Source organism: Canis lupus, chromosome 20 (assembly GCF_011100685.1).
Source record: "Canis lupus familiaris isolate Mischka breed German Shepherd chromosome 20, alternate assembly UU_Cfam_GSD_1.0, whole genome shotgun sequence".
Classification (NCBI taxonomy): Eukaryota; Metazoa; Chordata; class Mammalia; order Carnivora; family Canidae; genus Canis; species Canis lupus.
The window spans coordinates 33,514,447-33,540,299 of record NC_049241.1 but is presented as its reverse complement, the minus strand read 5'-3'; the positions used below and the strand labels follow the sequence as shown (position 1 = coordinate 33,540,299).

At 43.0% G+C, this 25,853-nt stretch overlaps 1 protein-coding gene across 2 annotated transcripts in view; it reads right to left on the bottom strand.

The window, feature by feature from the left end:
- Positions 1-25,853, bottom strand: part of IL17RD (interleukin 17 receptor D) — a 65,970-nt gene that overhangs the window by 17,501 nt on the left and 22,616 nt on the right. For both annotated transcript variants that reach the window (XM_038566114.1, XM_038566115.1), the window contains exons 2-3: positions 7,933-7,990; positions 2,779-2,904 (exon numbers count right to left, since the gene is read on the bottom strand). In XM_038566114.1, the coding sequence (XP_038422042.1) occupies positions 2,779-2,904; positions 7,933-7,990 (184 nt within the window). The remainder of the gene's footprint in view (positions 1-2,778; positions 2,905-7,932; positions 7,991-25,853) is intronic.

The window sequence follows — 25,853 nt, the reverse complement described above, 5'->3', positions numbered from 1 at the left end:
AGCCTCCTGCCACCTGAGGATTAAGCTCTGCTGATCACAAGAGCCAGTACCAGCGCTCTGCATCCCATGGAAACTGGAACGGTCCAACTGCAGCTGCAGATCCCCAAAGTCAGCCTCAATTGGCGCGATATCGATTTCGCATTCTTTCTGAACACTACAGGAGGAGACAATTTCAACCCCTTTCCCCACAGGGCAAACGTAATGACATAGGATGCAATTAACCAGGTGGGAAAATTATTGATGGCAAAGGACAGGGGAATCTTTTTTGAACAGGTTCTCCAATCCTATCATTATTTGATGAAGAACACGTATTTTATGGTGAGTAGGGCAAAGGAGTTACAATTAGAGCTTCAGATTTTCAGGGGTCATGGTATAGAATGCGCAGGTACCTACTCAGCCACATTACATCTTAAGTACAAAGCCTCCTGTGGGGGTGAGAGCCAGCTGACCCACAGCCTAAGATTCAGATATGCTAACAAGATCCAAGGTCTTAGACCAACAACCAGTTAGCAGATCTCACAGGAATTTGCCTTTTGAGATTAAAAAAAAAAAAAAAAAAAGAGTGAACAAATCCTCATTATTTATACGAAGATTTAATTCATGCCATGTCCCCAGAGCTCCTGTTTAACAAAAGCTGGGTGATTAATACGATTCAAGACTGTACATTTCACAATTTCATAAAAATTTATCAGCTGAGATGGGAGCAGGTGGTTCTAGTCCTTATTTGTAAAAGACCTGCCTGAAAAAAACAGGATGCCAAGCCTGGGGGGAGGGGAGGGTGGTGGGAAGAAGCAGCAAATGTAAATCTTCTATCATAGTAACACCTTTATCACAATACTCGGAATGCCTTATAGTTACATGTTTAGCAACTTTATGGAGCAGCTTCCAATGAAGGAACTTATTTGTTCCTTTCCATCATTTAAAACTCATGAGTCCTCCCAACATCCATGGGAGGAAGATATAATCCCCATTTTATAGATGAGAAAAAGGTATAGAGACACTGAACAATCCACCCAGGATTACACAGAAATTAAACAGCAGGTGTGGGATTCAAACCCAAGAGTGTCTGGCTCTAAGCTGGTGTTCTTAACCCATATGCTCTTCTGTCTTCCAAGGGTTTTCCCTGATAGAATCTCAAAGAATTTCATAGAAACAGAACCTGTCCACCCACAAATCACCTTGCAGGAAAAGCACTACATTCTGCCCTCACTGCTCCATCTGTTAGTTTTCCAACTACACGCTCACATCCCTTACTTTCATTCTAAAGGAGCCTGCAATTTGTCAGGCCAACCCCTCAACTGTATAGCCTTACATGGAATGACCACTTCCCGTTTATCCACAGAGAATGTTTTTATCTTTAAATGTTAAGATAATGTTATTTTTGGAAAACCCGTTGCTTTCAGACCCAGCAGTATTTACAAGGATAAGTGAGTCAGGCCCATGTGTCTGATCTATCCTCCCTCATTCTGCACTCACCTCTCCTGCAGTCTGATTTTTCTGAGATTTATCCTGTTCAGATTAAGAAATCCAGGCTTTTATTTTACTTTTCCCTTGGCTATTTTTTTTTTTTTAATTCTAAGATTCGATGGCAATGTCAAAGAGCAGGTTGAGGACCAGATTCTGATGATGGTACAGTAGCCACTAGTATGAGGGTTTTTTTCCACTTTTTTTTCTTAAAGGTTTTATTTTTAAATAATCTCTACATCCAATGTGGGGCTTGAATTTATAACCCCGAGATCAAGATTGACATGCTTTACCAACTGAGCTGGCCAGGTGCCCCAACAGCCACTGTGTTTTGAGAGCTCTTCCTAGGGGTAGCTGGCTGATCCAGTCGGTGGAGCATGCAACTCTTGATCTCAAGGTTGCGAGTTCAAGCCCCATGTTGGGTATACAGATTACTTAAATAAAAACTTAAAAAAAAAAAAAAGCTCTTTCTAGAAATATACTGCATGTGTGTGTCTGGAAATCTTACAATAAACCAAGAGGCAGTCATCTGCACGTTACAGACGGGGAAGCATTACAGATGTGGAAGCGGGGCTTGGCAAGGGTTAGAGGGCTCTTGTAAACACAGAATCTGGGTTCACACCCAGGCACATCTGAACAAATGGGCCCTGCCCACATCCCACATCCAACTATCCCATCCTATCTGATATATCAGCAACTCATTATTAAAGAGGATAAGCAGACTCTGCCCTAACCTGAATCTGGCCAAATAACATGGGTTTGTTTTTTTCTGTTTTTTTTTTTTCTTCTGTTTCTTCATTTTGGTTTTTCTCAGCCCACATAGTTTAAATAAATTCAGTTTGTTGCCAACATTTAAGAATTGATTTTATGGGTTTTTATGAAAACTGGAATATTCCTGAAAACTCACAACATATGCCAGTGCTGTGCCTGGATATCCATATGGGCACAGAGATGGCCAATGCTGGATACTGAGGCCATTACAGCCTCGGACAGGTCACCTGTTCCCCGACTACTGCTGAGACCCAGAGGTGAAGGCTTCAGTGTGATTTATCACCATACACCATTATTTTGCAAACCCACATCTCTCTCAGTAACAGCCAAAGGACTCAAAGATGAGCCATAGGCATAGTATCAAGTTCTGTGCATGCCCAGCAAGTATATGCAACAAAGCAAGAAGTGTATCTGGGCCCAAGCACACAGCACACCTACACTTATGTCAAGACCTGCCTGGCCCCTGGAGGTTGCCACAATGGGACCCCTGCATTCTTCACTACCCACCAAGGCCACATGGTGGACTCCATTTTGACCACTTACCGAGAGCCCCTGGGGACCAAAGAATGGTGACCGCCACTTGGTCGTGGCAAGCATACTGACTGATGGTGATGTTCTGGGCATCAGCAATCACATGCTTCCCCACTGGATTCAAGTAAGTGGTGCAGTCTAGAGAGTCAGGAGAACAAAGAACAGTTAGATTAAAACATTTACTTTTCCATGTCCAGGTTCATTCTTCTCAAATCACACAGGGCTGCTGTCTGGAGGTGGCCAAATCCATTCTGTCTCAAGACGTGTACTGCACAAGCCCAAATAGGACATCAAAGTTTGACTGTTTGGAAAACTAAGATACTGCAGAAGGATTTATTTATGGCACCAGTACCATTACCTGCCCTTCAAGTTAAATTCTAGGACAGCATGAGGAGGATCACATACAGTGTGACTGTATATACGGTTTGACTATGAATCTGGCATTAACTTTTTTACTATTATGATACTTTACCTAAATCAATAATTATTTACATCAATTCAACAGGTTTCAGCATTAGAGTGATTTGAAACAAATGGCTAAATAGTCTGGGGCTTGCTTTTAGAAGAAATTTGGAGGCAACGTGAACAGGGAAAGGAAGCAGTATGAGGATGGGATTCATGAAGGAGTAGCTCACAGCAAGACTATTAAACAATCCAATTAGTACCTGCAACAGTACTGACTTTGTGACAAGCAAAGTACCTTCAATGTTAACAAGCATCTCAAAGGTAAAACTTCTGTTCCCAAACACCATGTGTTAGCAAAGACACCCACAATGCCCACCAAATTCAAAGAGCTCCACACTGCTCATAAAATGAAGACCAATTCTCTGATATTGTCTGAGAACATAATTTACTGCCAGCTGTCAATGCAGCCATGACCATGTGAGCAGCTATGATACCTGGTATCTCTAAAGATACCTTCAAAGTCTACAGGATTCTAAATAGCTGTCAGAAGCTTCCAGCCATACTCAGAATGGAACTCCAGAGAATGGCTGTGAGCTCTTCTGGCCATTCATACAGGGAGAAACACCAGCTACCCCGGTAAAAACCAACTCAAAATTCTTACACTGCTTCATCTCCATTTCTTTCTCAATGGTTAAAATTGAAAACTCTCATTGGACTCTGCTGCAAAAAGTCCTCAGTTCCATCAACTATTCAAACTACTCATTATCCCTCTGAAGTCATGGTGTTTTTCTTTGAGGTGAAACGGGGATTTTCAGGCTCAATGAGTCTGCTGCACTCCCCCTGCCCCTGCTGTATGCCACACCTTTCCCAAATTTTTAAAAAAGATTTTATTTATTTGAGAGAGAGTGTGTGAGAGAGAGAGAGCATGGGAGGGGGGGGTGAAGGCAGAGAGAGAAGGAGAGGAAGCAGCAGGCTCTCCACTGAGCAGAGAACCTGACACGGGGCTCAATCCCAGGACCGGAGATCATGATCTAGGCTGAAGGCAGATGCTCAACCAAATAGGCCACCCAGATGCCCCCACATTTCCCACTTTTATGACTAAAAACATTCCTTGGATATTTGAAAATTATAAAAGAACATAAGAAAAGTGTAGAAGTCATCCATGCCCTCCCACCACACAAAGGTAACTACTATCAACTTCTAAGAAACATCCTTCCAAGTCTTTTAATATGCACATAATATTCCTCCTTTTTAAATTTCTTACTAAATTTCAACACACATATGCACTACAATGCACCCCCTCTCATTTTGCTAACTGCTAGCTCCTACATTGCTTTGGATCCTGCTCTCTTGCCTCACAGCACTAAGTGGACCCCTTTCTGTAAACTCCATCTGTTTAAAAAGCAGCCACCTCAACATTTCAATATTACTTCTTTTGAAAAGATGTTAATAATTAATAAAACCAAATTCTACTCTAATGAAAATTGACACTGAAAGCATTTAACATGTGTTCTCTGGGTGGAGAAGAGAATTTTAGGATAGAAAAAAAATTTTTTAAACGTGGTTTAACACCCATATTGTACAAATAAGGAAACGTTTTGCAGTTAAGGGACCAGCTGGGTGGCTTTGGATTCCACTGCTGACCAGACCAGGGTCAGGACAGAAAGCAGCCTTGGATGGATAGCCATCCCTATCCTCAGCACAGAGATTATTACTACAGTAAGTTCTGAATTGGAGTCAGCCTGCAAAAAAAAAAAAAAATCCTGGCTGAAACTAGCTTCCCAATATTAAAAAAAAAAAAAAAAAAAAAGACGAAATCCCATCACACTTGTCAAGTTCAAACTTTTTTTTTTTTTTTTTTTTTAGATTTATTTATTTGTTTGAGAGAGAGCTCAAGCAGCAGGGAAGGACAGAGGAAGAGGGAGAAGCAGACTCCTCGCTAAGCAGGGAGTTCAACATGGGGCTTGATCTCAGGACCTTGAGATCATGACCTGAGCTAAAGTCAGATGCTTACCGGACTGGGCCAGCCAGGCTCCCCAAGTTCAAACATTTTCATTTATTGAAACCTCTGACTTAAACAGCTTTTAGGAAAAGATGCAAGAACAAGAGTAAATCATGTTGTTGTTTTTTTCCTTTGTTCATTCCTAACACCAAAATTAGCACTCTCCAGGTTTCTGTAAATATAATTATGCAAATATAAAGTCTAAGAATTAAGAAAATGTATTACAACCTACTCAGGCATTACCCCCTCAGAGCCTGAAGAAGAAATGAGAAATGTCACGTGAAAGGAGACATGGAGACCTGTGAAATTAGCTTTTGACTTAATGGCAAGACATTTTCTTTCTTCGTAACATCAAAGGAGTAGAAAAATAAGATTTTGTAGTTTCATGCTTTTGGTGAAAACTTGGTAATTGGTTCTTAGCTATTTCAAACAGAACTAGTAACCAGTCAACTGAGCAATAACAGAAACTTCCTTGTGGAAGAGAGAAAGAAATATCTTTTCAATGGAAAACAATGAATAAATTTTTTACACAAACCTGGATCCAATTATTAGCAACTCTAACATTTTGGATTCTGGTTACCAAAAAATTATGCCCAAATGACATTCTGCCAAAATGCAACCGAGCTTCAGATGTCTCGGGAGTCAATTCGAGTTGCGAATTAAATTCTAATTAAATGCTGAAGAATAAGAAAGAAAATGACTAAGAGGCAGGCATCAAGCACGTGGGCCAAATATTTAGTCCCATGAAGAAAACAATAAGATACTTCTAAGTTTTACAGGTACAGATTCTCTTTCACAAAACCCCATATTAAATTAGAGCTGCAAATACTTGTTTGCAGCTGACCAGAAAATTTTGAACTCTTGAATGTAATACAAGATCTGCCAGGACCAAGAGCATATATTAGAAATTAACTTTGTAGCTCAAAGAGAGATCTCTTACACATGTCTTCACTTAGCTGAATTAAGTATCATGGACTTGCAAATCTTTCATTAGCATTATAACATTTACCCAGAGCATAAACACACCACTAACATGAAATATCTGTTTCAAATAGAAGTCCTCATTGGTTAACTTAAAGTACTCACGTCAGCAACTGTGGACATAAATTGGACACACATATTTGTATCTTAAAATTGTTAGATTGTATACACAACCTCAAAAATCTTGCTTTAGCAGTGATCATTTCAGAAGCCTCATTGTGACCCACACCCATTACTTAACATGGATTCATAATCTTCTCCAAGAGATGAATCAAATGTCAGGAGTTACTAAACAGGAGTCAAGCTCCCTCTTGTTAACATTTTTACGTATAAATTATGGTTCATAAGGCTAAAATGCTCACAATTCTATATAATTACCTTCTTAAGCATGAAAACAGCTGCTGAGGGGGATTCTGTATGCTCAATCAGAAAAAAGCACCCCACCCTGCCCTTAGGAAACGATTCAGCCAGACAAAGCCACACATCCTCGAGAGAAAGGGCCAAGAAGATGCTGTATTCCAATTCCAGTTGGAATGACTGCTAATATTGGCAGATATCAATTACTGAGTGCACATCACAGGCCAACTAAGTTGAGCAGTTAAAAGCATTGCCTCATTTAAGCCTCAACATGATGCTGAGGAAGAAACTAATCTTTATTTTACAGGACATGAAAGCTGAGGCTTATAGAAGTCAAGTCTCCTGCCACAGCTCACAGTGGACAGGCAGGGCACTACAGTTGAAACCCAGGCCCAAGTCGGAGATGGCCAACTGGAGATCCCCTGGGCCAATCTGGGACACAGACACACATTCACTGGGCCCACTCTGTGCTTGTGAACATTTTTTTTAATTTATTTATTTGGGCACCTGGGTGGCTCAGTGGTTGAGCATCTGCCTTTGGCTCAGGTCATGATCCTGAGGTCCTGGGATCAAGTCCCACATTGGGCTTCCCTCAGGGAAATAAAATATAATTTTATTTATAAATAAATAAAAATCTTTAAAAAGATTTTATTTATAAATAAAGTCTTTAAAAAAGATTTATTTTAAAATAAATTTATTTACTCATGAGACACAGAGAGAGAGGCAGAGACATAGGCAGAGAGAGAAGCAGGCTCCTCACAGGGAGCCTGATGTGGAACTTGATCCCCGGACTGGGATCATGCCCTGAGCTGAAGGCAGATGCTCAACCGCTGAGCCACCCAGGCATCTCGCTGAACATTTTAAGATAGATGCCAATATTAAAAAAAAACATTTAGTCAAAAAAAAAAAAAAGCCAATTTATCTTTCTTCCTTCAAAATCTCATCTGGCTACCTCAGGGGGAACTCCTCAAGGCTACAATGAGCTGGAATGGAGAAGCCATTGCTCCTTTCAGACCCAGTTTGCCACAGTCCTTACCAAGTGCTGTCCAGTTTGCCACAGTCCCCACCGCTTCCTAGCATCCCTGCACTTGAGGAGCTTCACTCATTTGTCCCTTGCTGCGCCCCCCTACAGGCATCTGCCTTTGTTCTTAAGGACATGGTAATGCCTTGAAGACCTGGGGCTAGGGGAGAGTCCTCCATACACAATTTCTCCCAACACTATAGAGGACTTGATCTGTTCAAGCTCCCACCTACTTGAGTGGCTTAATTAGACTGAGCCACTTTAGGTCTATTGACAAACCTGAGCAGGTTCAGAAAATTCTTCAACCCCAAGACCTGCAGTGTCCTTGATTAAACACAACTGTGTAAGATTTAGATCACAGAAAGGGCTCCATTCTTCAGCGGTGAAGCCAGTTACTTACTGTCATATCTGAAGGTGATGTTGTACAGTCCACTATTTCTGCTGGCCGGCCCCACTCCCTGTGGGAAAACAAGAGAACATGATGAGGAGAGAAGCCAATCTGCTTTTCCACCACAGATCCCCATAGAGTCCAAACACACACAAGATTGCAAAGACTCGAGGTCATGCCAGTTGCCGAGCAATATCTACCACTCTTCCCATCCACTCTGTGTCCCTTCTCTGCCACTGGCTGCCAACCTCCCTCCAGCCCGGGAGATTCCTAAGTACCAGGTCAAGAGCATCATGAGCACTCACTTCCCCTAAGATAATAGGAGCATGCTGTTCTGTGTTTGGGGGTTAAATAATAATTCATTAACAGTAAAATTGGGAGAGAGACCATGAGCTGCCAGCTGGAGCCCTTCCAGTTGGATCTGCTTTGAGCACTGATTGGTTGTAAAATTCGCCTACCAGACACTCTCGTCCAAAAGCTCTATTAAGCCACGACAGATAGGCAATTCCTCAAGTCTAAGGAAACAGGTTTCTCATTCCAAGACCGGGAATGAGTGTGGGAATAAGCCATTACTTTTAATGAGAAAATTCTTCACTACATCTATACCTATGCTTGGAATATATAGGGTGGGTCATAAAAGAAAAAGAAAAAAAGACTTTAAAAGGGCTAACTCTAACTCTTGGTGATGTGGCCGTTAGCCATCTGCACTCTTAATAGCAGGGATAACAACCCTGCCAGACTCCCCACTTTAATTACAGCATCCACAGAGGGAGCACCGGAATCCTCCCATTGCCCCACCTTTTTCCAACCCACCACTTAGCCATCATGGGAAAGAGCAGCTACAGATCTGCCGACTCTGGTTTAACCGTTTCTGTAATAATCTGCAAATGTGCCATTCAGCATTAATTGCAGAATTCTCAAAAAAAAAAAAAAAAAACAGTGAATTCTGAAATGCTAAATGATGGGAAAATATTCTAACCACACAGCTAAAGTTTCCATTCAACAAAGGGGATGCTGGGGATAACCATATGCTGGTAGCCTGGTATTTAATGGGCAATTGTCACACCGAGACACAATGTGCAGAACATTTCTGATGGAGCCCAGGGTCTCAGGCCACAACCCCATCACATTCATATGCTGGAGGCATGTTCACGCTTCTTATCCTGAAGCCAGGCATGCTCACTGAAACTGTATCCCTGAGCTCAGATAAACCTTAGGAAAGCACAGCTGTGCAGAAAGGGATGTGCATGCACATATGGGTGCATGTACACACTCATAACAGAATTCTAATTCAAGTGAGAAAAACAACAACAGGAATCTAAATCAACAGAGTATACTAGCCCATGATCTACTGGGGCTCCCCTTCTTCCTGATTCACGTTCCTTCTCCAGCTTTCCTGTTTCCATCCTCTCTTTCCCACATACATAAGAGTCTGGATTTTCTCCCCTGAGCTGAAATATTTTGGAAAGAGTTGTTTTCTTATTAAAACCCTAAATGCCTCTTTAATTCCTTATGGCCTCTAGTGTGCCACTAGAGGATGCCCAGCTTCCAGATGGCCAGAACCAGAGTAACACAACCAAGCAGGAAACAATGCAATCCCCACCACAACCCCTAGAAATGCCCCAAACACCCAAACCACACCCTAACTCCTATCTCCTCCCTTACAAAGCCCCAGGATATATAATCACTCACCATCTCTTAATGAGCCAGACATTATGCTAGGCACATAGCCTAGCAAACAACCACAGTCCCTGTCCTCAGGAGCAAAGTAACTCATTCCTTCAAAGAGACTAATTGGGCACATGGATCATATGCAAAGGACACAGACCAATTTCTTTCTTTCTTTTTTTAAAGATTTTATTTATTTATTCATGAGAGACACAGAGAGAGAGAGAGAGGCAGAGACATAGACAGAGGGAGAAGTAGGCTCCTTGCAGGAAGCCTAATGCAGGACTCGATCCCCAGACCCAGGATCATGCCCTGAGCTGAAGGTAGACACTCAACCACTGAACTACTCAGATGTCCTGACATAGACCAATTTCAAATCACACCCTGACCCTCCAAGAACCCTCAGTGTGACATACAAAGTATATGCAGCTAGAAGTGAAGAGCTAGCATCAAATAAGCATATAGTGTATGAATGCCACAGGCAGCACCTCACAGAGGATGACTCAAGGGTGAGTGAGGACAGCATACACCAGAAGCTTGAAGGAAGAGAGAGGAAATGGGAGCATCATGGGAGGGAAACAAAAATGCAAGGGAGCCAAGGTAAGTACCTCAATCCTTCCATCCTCCTGCTGGTGACCATGGGCAAACCACTTTGCGCCATTGGGTCCGAGCTCCTCAACTATTTTCCTAAAAATATAATTCGCATGACTTTCCCCTGGGAAAGGGGTTTAAGAAGGACCACGTGAAGCCATGTAGAGGAAGTGCTTTTCAAAAAGAAATACATTTCATTGAATAGCATGTTCTCAGGTATGAAGGACTCTAATGACCAGTCAAGACCAGTCATCCTACCTTGTAGGACTGTCAGCTTTTCACTTTGTTCTTGTTCTCCCCATATTTCTATGACAGCATATTTTTCTTTTAAAGATTTTTAAGCAACCTCTACATCCCAGGTGGGGCTCGAACTTACAATCCCAAGATCAAGAGTCACATGCTCTACCGACTGAGCCAGCCAGGCACCCCTATTGCAGCATGTTTTTAACAGGTATTTATTGGGCACTTGCAATGAGTAACGTATTGTGGAAAGAAGCCCAACGTAGTGAGATGTGCTATATCCTGCAGGCAAGAACTTAATCCCTCCAAATAAGGAATGTGCTATATGCAGAGCTGTTCAGAAGGGGGCCCAGTGAGCTGGCCTCAAAGAACAGTGAGGTTTGAATACAGCATCGGTTTACTACTTACAGAGCATTCCACCTTGACCCAAGCCCTGCAGGTCTAGGCACTTGGCCATCAACCAGATCTGGGTCCTAATCTCAAGGGGCTTTGACCACCTAGGTGATCTCATAATGTCTAAATCTATCCTCATTCCTCTGTTTCAAGCCCACCATCAGCTCCCTGTCCTTGTAGAACATTCCTGATGTGGCTTCTGCCTATCTTCTCAGCCACTTCTCTCCCTACCAGCCAGACTCTTCTAGGTACTCCATTACAGCTCAGCAGGTGTTCTGGAAGTGCTCCCAGAATGCCCTTCCCATCAGCCAGGTCCTGTTCCCTTCATGGGTTTCCCACTTTAGTCTAGCTCTATCATACTGTGTTCCTGACACACAGATCTACCTGCATACTCATTTGATGGAAGTATCATGATCCACCCTCCACAACTTGATCGGCATGACACTTCTGCCAATGTACATGCGAAATGGTAATTCTGATTCCACAAAAAATCAAGGCTGGTCCTTGAGCTCAGAGGCAACAGAGTACAGAGCTCAGTTCTATGGCAAGGACCAGCTTCTGTTTCTACTAGAAGACCTTTCATCTTGGAAGTTGTCCAATGCATGTCTTCTCAGCACATGCATCAGACAGATGCTCCACCAGGCTATCTTCAGTTCACATCCCAAATAATGTTCCTGCTGCTCCAGAGCCCTCAGAAACCACATGAGAAATGGCATGCACAGGCTAGCCACAAAGCACTACTGTTTTCTTTATACTCCATGGTACACAGAGTAATACCCCCATCCCCTCCCCAAAACACATCTACATCACAATTCCCAGAACCCAAGTTACTTTATATAGCAAAAAGGACTACATAGATGTGATTAAGTTTTAGGAACGTGAGAAGGGGAGATTATTCTGGATTATCCTGATGAGCCCAATGTAATCACAACGGTTCTTATAAATGGGATACCGGAAGATCAGAGAAGGAGATATGACCACAGAAGTATAAGGCAGAGACACTGACATGGATTTAAAGATGCTACACTACTGGCTTGACACTGACATGGATTTAAAGATGCTACACTACTGGCTTTGAAGATGGAGCTCTAGAAGGGGCCAATAAGCCGAGGAATGTAGGCAGCCTCTAGATGCTGGAAAAGACAAAAAGCCATTTCTCCCCTAGAGCCTCCAGAAGGAGCCAGCCCTGCCAACACCTTGATTTTAGCCCCATGTAAGACTCACTGTTGAAATTCTGACTTCAACAACTAAAAGATAATGAATTTGTGCTTCCAGGAAAGGGCATCTCCAGGTATGATCTGTCTCAGTATCCAGACCTGATGGTTTCAGCAGACAGATGGACAGGGCAAGGAGTCAGAGGCACTAACCACGAGACTAAGGAATGGTGTTGGTGGGAACTGGGTGACCCAGTACCCTCCATCTCCGGTGAGTGCTCAGGTTGGATCAGATGGGGAGACTCTGAACACAAAGTGACCAGGGTAGCCTCCTATTCTCTCATCCTCCCCCACGCTTGCACCAGGATCCTGGGCCTGGCCCCTAGTCAGCCTTTGATAAGTAGTGGTTTTCTGCCTGAATAAATGAATTCATGATGAAGCCAAGTAATGCACACAGAGAACCCAAGAGAACCTAGCTTCATGTGACAGGGTGATTTATGGGCCTGGAATCAGAGCTCACACTAAAAGGACATGGGTAAGCAATTTACAAAGCTTGGTCAATGGCTTTGGAAGCTGTTTTTCAGTAAACAATTCTAAGCTTTTAGCTACTATACCCATTTTGATATTCAATGAGCTTACAAGTAAGAGTACTTGTTTGTTGCCTGTTACTTAAAATCTATAAATGTCAATGTTGTGGCCTCAGGGTATCACATTCTTAGTTAATCAACCTCCCCCATTTGCTGCCACTTAGGGCAGCTTTTAATTTGTTCCAATGCTAACTGCAAAGCAAGACCCAGGTGCCTGGGGCTCTGCTATGAACACTCTACAGTGAGTGGACTGAAGGAGCAAATGGGAACATAATGGAGAAAACATCTTTTACTCAGGAAAGGGGGAGGGGAGGATAATCCATAAGTACTCTAAAGAAATAAAATTCAAAACCCATACCATGTTCCACCCAGGCAAAGAAGCAAAGGCCTGGACACAAAGCCAACCACAGGGAGGGATCCCACACAAAGCAGCCAATTCTGGCCACCAGCGGCCATCAGAGGGCCCATTTCCTGAGGGGCCTTTGGGGATTCTAAGGCCACCGAAGACACCAACTTCCCAGAGCAACGTTTCAAATCCAGCTCCAAACAGCTTAGCTGCCATTTTGAAAAAACACATTTTGAAAAGAACTGTGCTAATTATAGTACCTCCCTTTTTAGGGGAAGGCAGGCCAAACAGTAAGGCCTAAACAAGACTGCTTTCAAATCAGTTAGGGAAGGACCTCTCAGAAAACTGGTAAAAATTTTAGTGAACTGAGTTTGGGTGAAAATTTAAACAAGAGCATCCATCAGAGGGATGCCTGGGTGGCTCAGTGGTTGAGCGTCTGCCTTTGGCTCAGGTTGTGATCCCCGGATCCTGGGATTGATGTGTTCCTCATCAGGCTCCCCGCAGGGGGCCTGCCTCTCCCTCTGCCTATGTCTCTGCCTCTCTCTCAGTGTCTCTCATGAATAAATAAAATCTTAAAAAAAAAAAAAAAGCATCCATCAGAAAAAACTGAGAGAATGGTTTTTAAAGGTACATTGAGCAACTACTTAAAAAACTAAGACCAACTTATACTATTTTTCCTAACATTTCCTCCACTTTTGGTTTCCAGAGTGTCGATGATATTTAAAAGATAGCAGACAGCTCAGTGAGGCTTAAAATGCAAGACTGACATTTTTGCCTATCACTAGTGGACATGGTGAAGGCAAGAGGCAGAACAAGGGGTCAATTTAGTTTGCACAGGTTTGCTTCAGATGGTTTCATAAATGAAGTCAGATCCCACTTCAGTTCAAACCTTTAACAAAAAAAGGGGGGGGGGCGGTGAGAGGGGGTGGAAGAAGTCAGCAAAAAGCAGAGAAGCCCCAGGTGATGTAAGCTGAGGAGAATGCAGGCAAACCCAAAACACAAGGAAAATAAATCACAAAGCCAGCTTGGGTCTGGATCTATTCAAGATATTCTTCTCCACATTCCCGGGAGCTGTTCTCTCTCACTTTCCAACTAGATGCAACCAACTTCAGAAACGTAGGGTGCCAGCTGTCTGATTTGGGGAGGTGAGGTCTTGGATGTCTAGTAGGGAACACACAAGCTCTGGGGGAGTGCCGGTGTGTTCCCACCAGCAATTACTGAGTCGGCCCAAAAAGACCCAGAGATCTTAAGCTAATTAGAGAGATTTGCTCGAGGAGGTAGGAAATCACTACTCCAAAGCACTGCCTGTGTACCAGACCAAAGCCGTAATCATGATTCATCTCTGACATGTTGCTAATCAGCACACACATGTTCCTAATTTCACGCTCCCCAAAGGAAAGCTGAAGGGACAATTGTTTCTGAGCTCTAACATGGAGCCAACCTATGCCAAGTTACCATGTGTTTTGCTTATCAAACTGAGAGCTCTAGTTTCCATCTCAGTTGCTTTTTACCCCTCCTCTACTCCCCCACTCTTATGCCCAAGGAAATCCATTCACTAAAGATAAAAGATGTGTTAGGGCATTTAAGGAGTTGTTTCTAAGATAGCAACTTTTAAAAAATTGAGATAGAATTGACATATAACATTGTATAAGTTTAAGGTATACAATGTATAGATTTGATAAAATTTATATATTGCAATAGCAACCTTTCTAACTGGCAGTAGCCTAAATGGAATTTGATATATTTTTAAGTGTCTTTTCCTGGCTCCAGACTTTAATTTTCTCATTGCTTTGCCACTAGAATATACACATGCAGTTAAAGCCTGGAGATACACACACACACACACACACACACACACACACACACACACACACTGACTTTTCTCCTGGGTTTAAAAACAAAACAAAACAAAGCGTTGCAGCCTTCTTGGTTTTCACAAAGCAAAAGGCCAAGTATTTTTTCCAATTAAGTCTGTTAAGGATCTGGGCTGTGTGTTCTCCCATGGCTGATACTCACAAATAGACAGGATTGTTCCATTTTTCCAATTCTCAAAACATTAAAAGCAAGCTATAAAACATGCCTCGGGATAGAGAGCCAGACCTTTTCCCTCAGCTGCACACACCACTCCCATCCACTCAAATGAAAACCGCATGGTAAAGAACTGGCATCTTTAAGGTAACAGTCAACCCATCTGCAGTTTCAAAAGCACAGAGAGACAACTTCGAAGACACAGATCTAACTGCTTTTCTGTAAATACTGGGTACGAAAAGGAAGCAAGCAAGCAACCAACCACCCAAACACCCACCCAGCAAACCAGCTACCAGCTTGCTCTCACTTAGCTGTTATAGGTAGTTACAAAAACTCCACTCCAGAAGCTCAAGAAAGTATCTTCCTGCAAGGGCAAAACAGTGATTAGACAATAGAAGAAAACTTAACGCTGTACACATGATTGTTATGCCTAAGCTCAGAGGAAATGTTAGGATCAAAACAAAACTACTAATAAAAAGCCTTAGGACCACACAGAGAGCATGCACTGAATTGTGCCGTTTCAAATACTGTTTTCTGAGGCCCTGGGACGGAGTCTCGAAATACTGTATCACATCTGGAATTCTGCTTTTACAGCACAAATGCCTGCAGAAATGGGGGATTGTGACGTTGCCATGGGGACCCAGCCTCCTCCAGCCAGGCAGGTCCCCTGCGTGCCCCACACATGTGCTTCCTTCAAGGTGGATTTCACATATTTGGAAATTATGGAAGGCCGCCCTTTTAGGTTTTAGTGCTAATCGAAATATCATAGGCTATACTAGAAAGCAAGGCGACCCCTTCTGTCAGCCTATTATTTCTGTCCACATGGTGGTCTCAGAGAGGAAAACCTCCTTACAATAACAGTGGGAAGCAGCGAGTCAACATTAGACCCCTTTTCAAAAGCTATTTGTGGCTTTCCCCCTTCCTCTAGGAAGGAGACAGGCTTCAAGCATCCCTTTTAAACTCTGTTCTCTGGCTGCAAAAAAAATCCAAATGAGTCAACCTGTGCACACAGCTGCCTCCCATTGCTGGCCTATGCATAGGAGGGACCCAAGGCTCCAGCTCTGTCACTTGCCATTGCAGGAAGTAAGCCACTAATGCCATCCCGGCAGGGATACTGGCCAAGGCAGGAGGTCTTCATTTTTAATTGTTGTTAAGGGTTCAAGGTTTCTAGAACCCATAGGAGAATCCTGGGAGAAACATTCCTTACCCAATTTCCCCCAGAAACATTCTTACATTATCTGGGGGCATTCCTGAACTCCCAGAAGAAGCCAGGGCTTCAGGTCCCAGCTCCAAAGCCATGTGTAGACATGGAAGAATCTAGAGACCCCACTTTGAAATGAGGATTTACATCTGGGCTTCCCCACTTCCCTGAGATGCAGCTCCTCCAACCAACCCCTCCAGATGTAGATTCATACAGTCATGATATGCAACCCCCCTTGGGCGCTGGCAGGTGTCCCCAACCACATCTCCATTCCTCTTTCTGCCACCATCCTATCTCCCTAGACCCCAGGTCAACAATGGTCAAGACCTTCATCTCTTTTTCCAAGAAACAATGGTCAAGACCTTCATCTCTTTTTCCCCCAGGAGCATCCTCCCGTCAGGGCTAACTAGAATGTCTCAAGCCAAAGCAATAGTGCCTCTCCCGATATGTATCTGTCTCTCTGCAACGTTTGGCCTTTCCCACATTTCCTGGGGGTAAGGGAGGGAATCAGCCAGCCCAGAGGGGAAGCCAGTCACCAGGCCCCGTGGGCAGATCAAGGGGGCTCATGGGAAACTGGTTCTCAGCCCTGCCCCATTTCAGTGTGACCTCCAGACTGAACCATTTCCATCTAGTCTCTTCGATACCACATCCCAAAATGTCCCCCTGAGATGCAGTCAGGATTTGTGAAATATATGTGTGTGTGTCTGTATGTGTGCTCACCCAGCCACACAGAAGAAAAAAAAGCACCAGGAAGTCAGCAGCTCGGCTCCAGGTGTTAACACTTAGCGCATCCTGCCCAGCCCCCTCCAGCTTGAGGCTGGCCGCCTGGGAGCCGGACACAGCAATTAGGCCCTTCCCAGGCTGGGCGCCTTTGTCCCCTTGCTAACATCATTAGTGTCTGACTTCCTGTGCACAACGGGGCCTCCCGGGGGGCAATCGCCGGCTGACCGGGGCAGGGCATTAGACTTCCTTTGTCAAAGACCCTCAAATGTTAACAAGCATGTGAACAAGCTTCTCCTCCCCCTTCCTCCCCCCCTGCCATCTCTCTCCCCCCCACCCCCTCCCCACCTCAGCCACTCCTCCAGCCCACCAAACACTCAAATCTCAACAGCCTTGGTTTTCCCCAACTGGTGGGAATCTTGAGAGCAGAGCAGTATCAGTCTCTGCATTGAGCGAGCAGAGCTTCCTTTATGCAGAAAAGGTTGACAAATGGGATTTCCTAGAACCAGTCCCCTACAAACATGCCATTCCCATTTACTGAGTGCCTGCCAGATTCCAGGTCTGCGTCACTTGTCTGGCATTAACTAGGGTTAACATGAACAAAGATGAAGGTGCTCAAACAACATGAGTCCTAGACTGTGCAACACCCAGTCCAGCACCCCTGTCAGTACAGGTGTCTCTCATTCATGTGTGCTCACCGGTTGAGGCACAAAATGGTCTCAAGATCCAAGGATGGATGTGCTGAAGGTTTGATTGATATTCCCAGGCTTTCAAACACTGATCACATCTGAAACTGGGGGAAGTGTGAATTGCTACACAGTTATAACACTACTGTCACCATCCCTCTCTCAGCAATACCACCAGGACCAACATCACTAAAATCCTCTCATTTCCTCCTCCATTTACCTCAACAGAGTCCCAGCTTATGTGGGGACACACAGGTGTTTGAGAATTTGGTGAGAGCTATAGCACATGTGCATACACACAAGCATGCACACAGAATTCCGGAAGCTTCTGGACCCATGCAATCCAGTCAGGGCCCCCACCAGCCTGCCTTATCCATAGCTCAACAGCTTAACACCAGGTCTGTAGGACACCTGGACTGGTTCAGTGATCCAAGAGAAACTTTAGTGATTAAAAGCAAAATTCAAATGGCAGAGGGAGGTGGCTGGTAGTAAGACCTCAGTTTTTGTTTTGTTTTAAAGATTTTATTTATTCATGAGAGATAGAGAGAAGCAGGCTCCATGCAGGAAGCCCGATGTGGGACTTGATCCTGGGACTCCAGGATCACACCGTGGGCCGAAGGCAGGTGCTAAACCACTGAGCCACCCAGGGATCCCCGTGGGCCGAAGGCAGGTGCTAAACCACTGAACCACCCAGGGATCCCCAAGACCTCAGTTTTGAATAGAACTCCACATAGATCCCTCAACTATAATCCTTTACAGGCAGTATTTGTTACAAGTCAGTAACTAAACACTGTTCAGGTGTTAGGACTCCTGAACTTTACAAAGTAGCAACATAAAAGACAGCTATTTCGGCTATTATGCATAGAAGCCTATTAAGTGGGACGGGCAGAGAATCTTAAGACCACAAGTGACAACAGTCAGGTCTGTAGTCAAGTCTGTTTCACTGAATTAAGTTAAAAAAATAAACAACGTGGCTATTTCTTTTTTACCATACTCATGGTATCCAGAAGATCAAGAGAACAGCTGATCGCCCCCCACCCCCACCCCCTGCTCAATTGCCTTTGCAGTCTACAGTGTTTGTGGTCAACACACAAAATTGAGTTGGGTTTTGGAAATGTTTTTAAATATTTTCCTGAGAGCTACAGTCGAGGATAATCTAAAACTCCTTTTTTAAAAATGAAGAATAATCTATGGCTTGACTTCTACTCTAGACATACCAAAATTCCTTCAAAGCTTCAAAAAGATGTTGGTAGGCAGAGAAAGAACATCAGGACTTCTGTGATGCCAAGTCCCCCCGTAAGATAGTTTTGATGAACTTTACAAGTTTCAAAAGAGTAAAGTATTTCACTATTGGTTCTGATTTTTACCTTTTGCCAAGCTAATTTCAAAATAGCAGGCAATCGGAAGAATATACTCAGACACTAATGGTCTTTGCAACTTAACGTCTCTCCACTTCTTGGATGGAAGCCAGCAGTCTGCCCTTAAAGTATAAGCAATAAATCTAGAAGACTCTCCTAATTTCCCAATGATACCACATGGAATTCCCATTAAAGCACACACATACACAATGACATACCAATTAAATCACTGGGTGATTTAGGCCAGGAAATAATTGTGTTTGCCAAGAAATATTCAGCTTTGTTTTAAATTCCTCGAGCAGCTAAAGTGTCATCCTGAGAAAAGAGGGCAAAGAATGATGTAAAAATGAAGAATCACCGTCTTGGTTGATTTTGGACTTAGATAAACTTTCCCGTGGCTGAAGGAGGCAGTACAGACTTCCCAGGAACGAAGGCCTCTCTAGTCTACCCCTCTGAGGACTCCTGGCACGAATTGGTATAGAGCGGGAAAGCAGATTCGTGTGAGACAAAGTAATGAACAACAGTTAGGAGCATACTTCCTCCCTGAAGTGGCCCCGGTAGTGGGTTCTGGCTCCCCTCCAATGGGACTGAGACAAGCAAAATGGCACACAGTACTTTCTTGGTCAGGGAATAGGAAGAAATCAATGCACTTCATTTCCTTCATCAGGTTCCCCATGGAGAGATGTTTACAAAATCAAAGCAAGATGGGGGAGATAAATTAGAAACTTGTAACATTTTGTCATGAGGTTGTGATGAAACAGACACACTGGGGAAAAAAACAAAGCAGTGACTAAGGATTTAAAAAATAAAATTAAAAAAGGAGACCAGAGTTTCTGGCTAATAGGACTTCAATCTAAAAAGGCACTGGGTCAAAACAAAGCCAAGCTTCAGGCGAGTAGCCCTGTTTTGTGGGGCACAAAGCCCACGAATTCACAGAGGAGTACCGAGGAGGAAAAGCCCCAGACCCACACGGCGGCCCAGGGGCGTGGTGAGCAAGAGGCTGGAGTGGGCACCTGCCGCATCTGCCACTACCCCTCATCTGCCTGGGAGGGTGAGAGATTCCCTGATTCTCAAATAGACAAAACCCAAAGAGTGGGTTTTCAGGTTTCTAGGAAAAAGTATAGGCTTTTAACAAGGGCTTTATTATTTTTGTAAATATAACAAATTCAAGGCAAAGGAAATTGAATTACAGAGAATATGAAAGTGCTCCCTAGTCAACATCAATAATACTATATACTTCAAGATTGCTAAGGGACTAGTTCTTAAATGTTCTCACCACAAAAAAGAAATAATAATTATGTGACTTGATAGAGGTGTTGGCTAAAGCTTCAGTGGTAATCATATTGATATCATTTAATGTAATCAAATCAACATACCATATATCCTAAACTTACACAGTTATATGTTAATTATATCTCCACTGAAAACAAAAAGAAAACCCTCCCCAAATCCTCCCTTCCGATCATTTTGAAGACACTTTCGGACTGTCTCTATTGCATGCATCACATGGACTATGGCTTGACGTCAGTTAGATCCTATATACAGAACACTTGTTCTGATAAATCTTCACCAGCTAACAGGAATGCAGTGCCTTTTGGGAGAAGCATGTGGGTCCAATGGAAGAAATAACAAAAGATCCTAATGAGGTAAGAATTAGGACCACTGCGCAAATTCTTTCTAAAGGTCCTGCCAGCTCTAATTACCCATCATTCTCCACAAAGAGAAGGCATCTATTAAAAAGTAATAAGACAGGCCCCTTCACCTGTTCTACAGCTGGTTGTATACATAGAAAAGGCAACAGGACAAACACATCAAAAAGGCTTCCTGGTGCAACGCATACGTGTTGATATTTCAATAGGTTGCCTGCTGATATGGGTATTGAGAATGCCATTCTGTGCAATATCCAAATTACTACAACTTATCCTGAGGGTTTTTAAAAATTACAGGAATTTAGGGGATTTTATGACTATTGGCTAGTCTGATGTAAATGAAAGAACTGTGCAAAATGAAAAGGGAAACTCTGGCAAACCCAAGAAGAGGGCTGACAACATCCTCTGTACTACACAGTAATCACATTACAGACCTAAGAGCTCAACTCTTAAAAGTAAGGCAGCTGGAAGAACACCAGCATGGGGAGATTCTACAGAGCAAGCTGAGATGAAGCCCATTCATTTGCTAAAATTGTAAATTCTACTTTGTGATTAAAATCATAACACATGTGTAGCCTGGGTATCAAAGAATGATCTCTGCCTCAAAACTTTGCTCGATCTAAAAGCAGTACATAACTGTACCCCAGGGTTCTCTCTTCCTCATTTATTCATGAATAACCTTAGATAATACCCTAGAATTTATCAACAGATGTTTTTGAAGGCTAGAAATGTACTTTACACTGGGAAGGCCATTATGAGTGATTGAGAAGAAGTCCCCTCTTCACGAGTTTACAATTTGTTTTGGAAAACAAAGCTAAAAGGCATAAAATTAGAGAGCAATGTTATACCTTATGGAATATGTGTTTGAGCTCCAAGTGTAAGAGAATTTCACAGAAGGGGGTGTTGAATGGAAGAAGGCTTCCCAGAGAAGTGCCTTCATAGAGTAGACAGGTCTCTAGCTGGACCCTAGGGCACTGGGAGCTTTGAAGTGGTGAATGGGGAGACCATTTCAAGCAAATGCAGGCACAAATGCACATGTAACCAACTACACCGCCCCCATGACAAGCATTCAGTAAATGGCCACTACACCTCAAGGTATATCTGAAACCTTCCTCATTAGCCAGAATGACCTCTCTAGCAGTACTGTAATAAGTGACCGATACCCTCAGGCTTCTATTGGAAACACCCCTAAGAGGATCTAGGGCTGAGTTTTGCATGTGGTCCATCCTGCAGCCAGGTGAGACCAGAACAACGTGGTCCTCACAGAAGTGAGCACATGTCTGATTTGGCAGACAGCAGTTCAGGGGAAGGGACTCTGATCCAAGCCAAGGTAGCAGTGGGCAAGGCTCCAGGTAGACAAGAAAGAGGCAATTAAACAACAGCTTAAAAGGATAAACCAAAAGGACTAGAGAATTGAATCAAAGAGATGAGCTAGACCCCAGGCCCTGCAGTCCAGAGGTGCCAGTCACAAAACAGAGAAGCCCAAAGTGAGGGGCTCATGACACACATCCTCTTATTTTCAGGATGGGCCTGATTCCCTGTCCCTAAAACAGATGGAAAGCATTCAGGAAGGAGCAAGGGGAGGCCTGGTCATCGACCACTTCCAGTTTTCTCCCCATCTTCTCTCCACAAAAAAAAAGTCACTAACTTTTGGTATTGGTGAGTGGAGGCCCAAGCTGGGAGTCCTCATCAGCACCCTTCTCATCTTCCCCAGTCCCTCCCACATCTCAACTCTGTCTACACCTGGGGTAAACCAATACCATGCTCCCAGGTAGAGTTCACTACATATGAGAGAAGACGACTCTGAAACAAAGGCCCTTTGTTAGCTTTTTCCAACTCTTGAACGAAATTTCTAAAAACCAGAATCGGTAAATACCATCTCAAAAAATCTGACATTGACACAAAGGGATAGATAGCGTCCTCTCCTCTGCTGTGAGGTTTCTAGAGTGGTCAAATTCACAGAATGAAAATAGAATGGGGGGTGGGGTGGACCTGGGGAGTTACTCTTTACCAGGCACAAAGTTGCAGATTAGGAAGATCAAAGTTCTAGGGATGAAGGGTAGTACTGGTTGCTCAATGATGTAAATGTACTTAATGACACTGAATTAATACTTAGAAATGGTTAAAATGGTAAGTTTTATCTTGTGTCTATTTTACCACATTTTTGAGCAGGATTTTGAGAAGGAAAGTAACAGTAATAAAACAGTGCTACAGCACGTTTGCAAGAACTAGGAAGGTGGCCAGTTGGAGCTGAGCTCAGTAGGCCCACAAGGCAGCCACTACAGGCATCCAGGTGTGAGGCGGTACAGCAGCAACGGCAGGGGGATGACAGAGCTGGGGTCTGAGGGGTATTTTTAAGAACAAATGGTGGGACGTTGGGACAAATGTGATATAGAGGTGAGGATGGAATATTCCAAGGTACCTTGAGGGCTCCTATTTTGGGAATTGGGAAGAATAGTGATTTTTGCAGTAATAAAGAGAACACTGAAAAAGAGGAGTCTTTCCTTTTTTAAGGAGGATGTGGAAAAAAAACTTAGTGGAGGCGAGGGGACTAGAGAGTCTCTTGTAATACCATATTTTTTGGAAATATAGGATTAGAAGAAAGTCATATATGAAGTCATATCACAGAACCTTAAGGACAGATGGGCTAATAGAAGGAATAAAGAAAAGCAAATGGTCGAGAATTGGGCTTTGCCCACAATTAGGGCATATGAGGAGGAAAAAAAGGTAGAACATGTGAAGTTGGCCAAGTAGAAGAGACCGAAAAAGCCAGCAGGCAGTGAAGAATGAAACAATTAAAATAAAAAATATGGGGCAGCCCAGGTGGCTCAGCTGTTTGGCGCTGCCTTCAGCCCAGGGCATGATCCTGGAGACCTCGGATCGAGTCCTACGTCGAGCTCCCTGCATAGAGCCTGCTGTTCCCTCTGCCTGTGTCTCTGCCTCTCTCTCTGTGTCTCTCAATAACATCTTTATAAAAATAAATAAAACAAAAATAGCAAATAGATTACATATAAAAAATGTCAAAATGTATATTTTCAACACAAAAACCACCATGATGACACAAATTCCTAAGAAAATCATCATATTGGTGGATCATTTAGAATCACTCCTCCATATTAATTCCCAAGCCTTTTGTGGCTATTCAGACTCATCCTCTGCTTTCCTATAAAAGTAGAAAGCATATTCAAAGAACCATCTAAATAAAATATTTTCATATGTGTGAAAACCTAAGAAAACAAGTGATAGCACTGGAAAAAGGTACTGAAACACTGTTGGTCACGGTCAGGCTTATGCATGCAGGCAAAAGCCACTATGCAGGCAAAGCTATTTTCAGAGTCCAGATCCTGCCAGGACAAGCCTCCAATCTCTCATGTGAGGGAGAAGAACATAGTTCCCCAAGTCACTATATGCCTCCCAAGATCTGCTCAGTACAGTACTTGAGCCACAGTTACATATATAAAACATTTTTGCAGTTTTTTAAACAATGCTATCTGAAAAAACAAAGAGGCAACCAATATGGAATTAATCACTAGTCCTAAATCAATCAGGTCTTTTTTTTTTTTTTTTTTTTTAGATTATTTATCCATGACAAACACAGAGAGAGAGGCAGAGACATAGGCAGAGGGAGAAGCAGGCTCCCTGAGGAGATCCTGATGCGGCCCTAGATCCCAAGACACCCCAGGATCACGACCTGAGCCAAAGGCAGATACTCAACCACTGAGCCACCCGGGTGTCCCAGGTCATTTTTTTTTTTTTTTAAACCAAACACTCCAACCAACTGGTTTAATAGCTAGCATTCCAAATCACTGACAATTTACCAGAACTCAAAGAGAAAAAGTTGAAAAGATAAGCTAGAACATTATCAGTATGATTCAAAGCTATCAGGTTAAATTTCAGTTCAGGCAAATCCTATTTGTCCACAGCTCATGAAAAAGGTGAATTTTTACACGAAGTCACAAACACTAATATTAGTTTGCAGACTACTCTGTTTTGGACACTATTCAACACTTGTGGCCATTTAACAGATGTACATCCAATAATACTGACAGGCTCTATAGATCAATTTTGGCTTCCAGTCCTAACAGTCTTCCTCCTTGAAAGTAAAGGAAAAAAGCCAAAGTGTGGTCGTCACTGATATTTGCTTTGTCTCTGAAAAGAGGATTCCACCTCTACAGCTTATTTCCAGATGTTCAGAACAGGTCTAGAGAAAATCATATTCTAAGAAGCAGTAACTATCACACTGGTTAAATGTTTATCACAAATGAACATTTATTGGGTAGAGCCATAACCCTCATAATTTAATCACACTACACTATTTCTGAGGTACGATTTCATTTCATAAACACAATTTTTAAAGGCACACACACAAAAAATCCTGCAATCACCAGTTGGAGAAGAGCCATGTCATCTTACAAGTTCCCCAAAATGGCAAATGACTCTTTATCTTTTGTTTAAAAGTTCTACAAGAACCCCATGCCACCATCTCATAGACTAATATTAATGAAAAATTAGCCTCATTTTCTCAACAGCAATAAGCTTCTAGAAGATTTCCTTCTGTCAGAAGAAAACAAACATTATGTGAAAAAGGAAAAATGGATTCTATTGCAGACCTCTGGGCTCTCAGATCTAGATCATTATAATCTGTATCTATATAATGTTCACCATGAGGAAAAAAAAAAAAAATGTTCACCATGAGGGCAATGCATGGGTAGAGTGGGACAGACAGACCAGGGCTATGAACTTCCCTGTCCTCCAGCCCCAGCATGGTCACAGAAAGAAGAAAAAGTAATTTCAAAAGAAACACATGGATCCCCTACTCCTCCCTGCCCCATCCCCACCAAAAATAACCAACCATAAAGTTATAGCACCTCTCAAAGACTTCAAGAGAAGCATAAAGGGGAATGTGTTGCCCTAGCTAAGGACCCTCAAATCTGTGCAATTTCTTTATAGTTTTATTAAAATATGCAAGTACAGTACTTATAAACAAAGAAGTCATTTCAGTTTTTGCTTAGAAAAATGGGAGCCAATACATTCCTTCTGGGAATTCAGGGTAAGAGCTTTACAAAAAGTGTCCAGATGTGCTTAAAAAGTCAGTCTGTTCTTTCTTTTAAGGAAGAGTGAAGAGAGAAACAAAGGGTAGGAGGGACATTTTATTAAAAATTGCAAGGGTTGGGCAGCCCTGGTGGCTCAGTGGTTTAGCACCGCCTCAGTCCAGGGTGTGATCCTGGAGACCCGAGAGCAAGTCCCATGTCGGGCTCCCTGTATGGAGCCTACTTCTCCCTCTGCCTGTGTCTCTCATGAATAAATAAATA